The 6,504-nt window shown below is 52.2% G+C and overlaps 1 protein-coding gene across 2 annotated transcripts; it reads right to left on the bottom strand.

The window, feature by feature from the left end:
* Positions 1 to 3,306: 3,306 nt before the first annotated feature.
* Positions 3,307 to 4,388, bottom strand: LOC119325530 (photosynthetic NDH subunit of lumenal location 2, chloroplastic-like). 2 transcript variants are annotated; one of them, XM_037599265.1, is made up of 2 exons: positions 3,695 to 4,388; positions 3,307 to 3,600 (listed from the first exon to the last, which is right to left on the bottom strand). In XM_037599265.1, the coding sequence occupies exons 1-2, from the start codon at positions 4,244 to 4,246 to the stop codon at positions 3,526 to 3,528; spliced, it is 627 nt and encodes a 208-aa protein (XP_037455162.1). In that variant the 5' UTR covers positions 4,247 to 4,388; the 3' UTR covers positions 3,307 to 3,525. The 2 variants fall into 2 exon arrangements, with proteins under 2 accessions (XP_037455162.1, XP_037455161.1); XM_037599264.1 differs by having other exon boundaries at positions 3,333 to 3,589; positions 3,695 to 4,379.
* Positions 4,389 to 6,504: the final 2,116 nt, after the last annotated feature.

Here is a 6,504-nt window from a genome sequence, read left to right as displayed (position 1 = left end):
CTTGGAGTTGCTGCTGCTTCTTCTTCAGGCTCCTTGCAGTGGCTATAAGCCGACGCTTGAAGCGCTCCTGCTCCACGGGATCCTCAGGCACGCCGAACTTGTCGTCGCCGAGGCTAATCTCGTCTTCGGAGGGGGGCATGTAGTTGTCCTCCTCCGGGTATCCGTCCGTCGCTTGTTCTTCTGGGCTGACCTGCTCATCTTCCTGTTCGGCCTGCTCGAAGGCGGGCTGGTCAGGGTTATATTCCTCTTCGGCGCCATTCGGATTGCTTTCATCTCCGGGGCCGATATTGCTGTGGCGGGGCTTGGAGCGGCGCCGGCGACGCCCATGCTTTGCTTTTCTCCTTGAGGGGTTGTCCTCCGTTGCCTCGTCGCCATTGGTTTCCTTTGGAGTGTCCATCATATATATATATATATATATATATCTTATGAGGAGGTGGCCGTCCACCGCCCTGTGAGCGGTGGCTCCTGTAATTCTCCTGCATCGTCGTCCATACCGTCGATGTCTTCGGAGTCGAAGTCAAGAACGTCAGTTAAATCATCGACCGTGGCAATGAAGTGGGTGGTGGGTGGGCAACGAATTTCATCGTCGCCTGCTTCCTACTCAAGCCGGACATAGTTCGGCCCAGAGCCACCTGACAAAGAGAGAGACTTTAATGAGTTCAGCATGTCGCCAAAGGGCGAGTGCTGAAAGATGTCCGCAGCGGTGAACTCCATTACCGGAGCCCAACCAGGCTCGGCGGGATCGGGAACGCGCGGACAGGAACCTACAACCGGATACGAATCCGGGGGTCCGGAGTCATAGGCTTCCTCAGAAGCGAGGCCTGTGGTCGGCTCCACCGCCGATGAGGGTACGGCCTGCGGGGCGGGGTCCATCCCTCCGTCCCTAGGCAACGCAGCTTGCTCTGGATTTGAGTCCAGGGCTGCTGCAGGGGTGATATCCCGAGTGTTGTCCGACAACAGGTCCAGGCCATGCTTGTCGTGACTGTCCGGTGCTCCTGGCGCGGGCCCGAATCCGTCAAAGATCAAGTCTCCGCGGATATCCCCGTGTAGTTAAGGTTTCCGAACCTGATTTGATGGCTAGGGGCATAGCTGTCGATCTGCTCCAGATGGCCAAGCGAATTGGCCCGCAGTGCGAATCCGCCGAACACGAAGATCTGTCCGGGAAGAAAAGTCTCACCCTGGACCGTGCCGTTGACGATGATTGAAGGAGCCATCAAGCCCGGCAGCGACGACACAGAGGAACTCTCAATGAAAGCACCAATGTCGGTGTCAAAACCGGTGAATCTCGGGTAGGGCGTCCCGATCTGTGCGTCAAGGCTGATGGTAACAGGAAGCAAGGGACACATATGTTTACCCAGGTTCGGGCCCTCTCGATGGAGGTAAAACACTACTTCCTGCTTGATTAATATTGAAGGTATGGGTAGTACAAGAGTAGATCTACCATGAGATCGTAGAGGCTAAACCTTAAGAGCTAGCCTATGATGGTATGATTGTAATTGTGATCGGCCTTCTAAGGACCAACCTCTCCAGTTTATATAGACACCGGAGAGGGCTAGGGTTTACTTGGAGTCGGTTACAAGGAAGGAAACACAATATCCGGATCGCCAAGCTTGTCTTCCATGCAAAGGAGAGTCCCATCCGGACACGGGACGAAGTCTTGAGTCTTGTATCTTCACGCTTCAATAGTCCGGACGATATATACAGTCCGGCTGTCCGGATACCCCCTAATCCAGGACTCCCTCAAGGGTGTCGGCCATGGCTGGTGGAGGAGGTTGGACTAGCTAAAGGAAAAGGGCATGGGATCGAATCTGGGCGCTGGAGCTAGACGAAGCAGTAGATGGGGAGAATGGGAGCATAGTAGGTTGCGATGTCCTCCCTTTTCCTCTTATAGGCCAGTGAAAGGCCAAGAGTCCCCCTTACTGCACCAATAAACACGCCACTCCCACAAAAGATGTCGTCAAGCATATGGGGAGAAACAAAATTTTGATGACATCCTTGAGAAAACGGACACGATCTCCACCTCGAAGCGACGTGCGAGTAAAAAGGCTGCCTTGGGCCGCGATTTGAGGGGAGCAACAACTACTCAACCTATCGTGAGGTGAGACATTCCGACAAAGTTGTCAAACTAAGTGGAACTGTTCACACCGAGATGGCTGGCCTTAGAGGCTAAGTTATTCGGTCTCTTCGGGCAAAGGGTACTAGTTCGGTTGAGCCTCAGCTGGCCTCGCTCCTTTAAAGGAGTAGTCTGAAAATTACAAGGAAGAACTCGTCTGTCGAGCCAGGGACTAAGGATCCGAGGTTTTTATCGTCAGGAAGGTCGTCCTCGTCATAGAAGACCAGTTCGGGGGCTACTAACGGTATCTTGGATTGGGGGGGGGGTACTAACCTAGTCGGCCCATTCTCCTCGGGTTGGTCCGATGGGCCCTCATTCGTGGTCAAGATGGACTCCGGAGGCCGTAAGCGGGAGGCGTGATCCAGACTACCTACACTCCTAGGTACCGACCTTGTAACCCTAGATACCCTACTTGGTGTGTGTATAAGCCATATGGTTTAGCCCGTAGAGGGGACATCAATGCAAAATCATTCACCTAGCCGTTCATGGCAGAGGTAGGTCAACTCTGTACGTGATACATCTTCACCAATATAAACAAGAGCAGGACGCACGGTTTTACCTCAACCAAGAGGGCCCGAACCTAAGTAAACACTATCTCCTTCGTTCCTGTTACCCTCGACCCGAGGTCTGCTGGTTTTAACACCGACACCTGGGAACCCAATTCCTTTGGAGAGCTCTGTGTGCTTACGTCTGGGCTCTAGGGCCAAAACAAGCATTTATTCTGGTTGGGGTTTGCTGCTTTGTGTTGGGCTTTGTGGACAACCAGGAATAAATTTACCATTGAGCATCTGTTCTCTAACAAGCCCACTGATTGTCTACTTATAATGTGTATGTTCTTGCAGAAGTGGAGATCATTGACTAAGGTTGCCGCCTGGGATGCTCTGGAGGTGCTGATTGCGATAGTTCGAGCTTCTGACGTCTCCGCGTCTCCGCAAAATCCTGATGGTCGGGCTAATTCCTAGCTACGTTTCTCCTTCCTGTTAGTTTGTTGCCTTTTTGGCCCGCGTGCCATGACTGTGCTGACCTGCGTGTTAAGGTTGTTGGCCTACATACTCTGGTCTACTGTTTTGTTGGTTACTTGCTCTATTTCGTATTTTGCCTCATGGATTTATCTATGAAGTTGGACGTATGACTTTTTCTAAAAAAAAAACCTCCATAGACGGCAAACCAACCAGGACAGCGTCATCGCCATGTGAAATTGCCTCCCACTTTTATGGAGTTATTAAGGACCGAAAATTGCATCTAGTATATGCATATTGCTGAAGCAACATGGCAATTCATATCATCTTATTTATGGTATATCAGTAAATATTGACACTTGACGGAAGGGATCGACGGGAATACATTCCTATACTTACAAACACAGTATATATACGATCATCCAAGGAACTCTGCCACGTCATCCAGCGACTTCAGGGTCTTCTCATAGTAGAGGTACGACTCGTACACCTTGGGAGTCCGCACAAACCGGTCGAACTGCACGGCAACTTCATCACAAGGAAATACAGTATCTATCGAGAAAATTAACGAATAAACTGTTGCGCAGAAGTTCAATGTCAAGAAAAAAAGAAAGGTTCTAACCTCGGTCATATTGTCGACGAGCTCGTTAGCGACGAGGACGTACTCGGGGCGGCGCGGTTCGGGGACACCGGCCATGGCGGTGGTGAGGTCGAGGTCGAGGTACTTGGACTTGAGCCGCACGTAGAACAGTACGTACTTCCACGACATGGTCTCCAGCATCGGCCGAAGCGTCCGCATCCCCTCCGCCGTTTGCCGGATGCGCGCCGCGGCCTCCTCCGTGGTCAGCCGGGGCTCGAAGAACCTCTCTCTGACGTACGACCTCGTGCCCCACCTCGGCACGGTTCCCGGGGGCGCCGGTGCCCGCACCGCGGCCGCCTCCGCGGCCATGGCTGGGGGCGGCGCCGCGGGTCGCCGGGCAGAAAGTGCCGCCGTTGCGACCATTGCCGTTGACGCGGCGACTGCGAGCCGGCGCGTGGAGGACTGCGTCAGGTGGGCGCGCTTGTCGACGCCATCTGGTGACGACGGCGGGCGACGGTTCGACGGGGAGGGAGAAGCCGAGGACAATGTGGTAGTGCTGGAACACAGGATGAGGTGCTTGACAAGGGTGGCCATTGCCGGCGAAGCTCAGTTAGTGGAGTGGAGTATGTCCGAACCGGGGTGAGGTTCTGTTGGTGTCTAGGTCCAGGAGATTATTTTCTTGAGGTGGGAGGAAAGGGTGTGGATGTGTGAGTCGAATGGTAGGGATAATATCTACTTTGTTTTATATAGGGCCGTTGAGAGAGAGAAGTTGAGATGATGGCTAGAGATGCGTGCATTTCCTGTGGTTTGAGGTTCACACGAGATACTCCCTCCATCCATATATATACGGTATAAAGGGTTTCTGAAATTGCCTTTGACTACTAATAAAAATCTATATCTATATCTATACCTCTATACCTACTAATAAAAAAGCTATTGCTTCTTCCCACCATAATTTCTTTCGTCAATTTCGTCCGTCCACCCTGCCCGTCCAGTTTAGTACGTCTGTCTCCAATCCGTCCGTACGCCTAGGCCACGTGGCTATGGGCCTGCGAGGCTATGGGCCTGCACGCACGCGTCTCGCGTTTGTGTGCCTCACCCGGGGTCATATGTATTCACGACGACATAGTCCCACCTCGATTGCTTGCACGGCCTTCTATCAATTTACTAGAAGAACGCCCGTGCGTTGTAACGGGGCCACATTAACTTTAAAAATTAAATATTATGACATTGACGATCTTTTTTTACCATCAAATCCTCACACACACACTCTATTCCCCTCCCTCTTCCTCACTCTCTCTCCCTCTCTCTAACACACACACACATAGCCTATTGTCCTCGCCAGTAAGATTTATTCAATTGGCAATAGTGTGGACTTGTGGTGAGCTTGACTGAACTAATGGATAATGTGATATATTCCCCAATCATTTAACAGTGAAATTTCAGAAATAGGAAGATTATGTAACATCTCAAGTCGTTAGCTACAGTGACCTCCTCCTAATGATGCCATATCATCAGGCTTGCTAAGTCAAACTGCCACTTGATAAAAATCAAAGCCCAATTCAAATTTAAAATAAAGTCAAATAAATCATTTCGTCAAACAGTAAAACTAAAATGTTCACCATATTTTATAAATTCCACTGATCTTTGACATGTTGAGCCCAACATTATTTGACCCAAAAATTAAATCTTGTCAAATTAATAAGAGGTCCAATAGTAGTTAAAATAACCAATTAAATATAAACCTAATTTTATGTATTTTCTTTTGGCCCCAAACTTTTTGTGCCACCTAAAAATATTGTGCTCGAATTGTGTGCATAGTTTCACAATTAACAAAATCCATTTAGTTGATATAAGAATTAATTAAAAACGGTATTAAAAAGGAGAAATGGATTAGAATACATTAAAAATGAAAAGGACAATGAAAAAGGGGATTCCCCTACCCCGGGCCTTGCCATCAAACCGGCCCAGTGGTCCAGTCCCCGCACGGTCGTCTTCTCCTGTTCCCCGAACCCATCGCTACAGAGTCGGGCTCCCGCCCGACCACCTCGCCGGCATCGAAGGGGAATGGATAAGGGTGACGCCATGCCTCCCCTGCCCCATGGCCTCACTCCTCCTCGACGCCCCCTCCCAGATCCACTTCTCCTCCTCGCTCGCTCGATCCCAGTGATCTGGACGAAGTCAGATGCCACGGCCACCATGACCGACCCCGTCCACACGGCCATTGCCCTCCCTACTGGGTAGGAGCTTGTCGAGGAGCTCTGAATGCCTCCGCTACTTCGTCTGCGCCAACGAGATCAAGTCCAGCACCCCCAGATCGACGTCGTTGCCGTCTTCCTCAACTTTCGACTACCGCGACATTGCTGTTCGATTCGCGCCGCGCCGAGCTCCCCTGTCTTCCCCTTGGGTGCCATCTCCTCTTGCCTTTCCCCAGTTTCCCCTCTCGTTTGCTCTCATTAGGTATTTTGCCGTGGTCGAGAACCGCCGTCCGCCATGGCCATGGCAGGGGTAGCCAGTGAGCTCCTCGGATTGACCCCGTGGCACATGCCCGCTCCTATGCGCGCCCATGCCCGAGCCTTCATCTCTTCTTCCGCGCCCGCGGGGCCACTCCCTTTCTGGCTCTCCATGCCCATGCACGTGCCACACCGTGTCTGTCGCGCCCGCCGTTGCCATCACGCTCGCCTCAGCCGCCGCACCACTGTGCCCCACGCGACGCACACCCTAGCCGCGCGTCACACTTTCGCTGGCTGCGCTCGCCCCGTCTGCTGCCGCCTATCCCTTCGCTCTCCCTGCTGTCGCGCCCCTGCCTCGCGCCGCCTCCTCTCGCGGCCATCTTCTGCCGGCCACCCCCT

The sequence above is a fragment of the Triticum dicoccoides genome, chromosome 6B (assembly GCF_002162155.2).
Source record: "Triticum dicoccoides isolate Atlit2015 ecotype Zavitan chromosome 6B, WEW_v2.0, whole genome shotgun sequence".
Taxonomy (NCBI): Eukaryota; Viridiplantae; Streptophyta; class Magnoliopsida; order Poales; family Poaceae; genus Triticum; species Triticum dicoccoides.
This window is presented reverse-complemented; position numbering and strand designations above follow the sequence as displayed.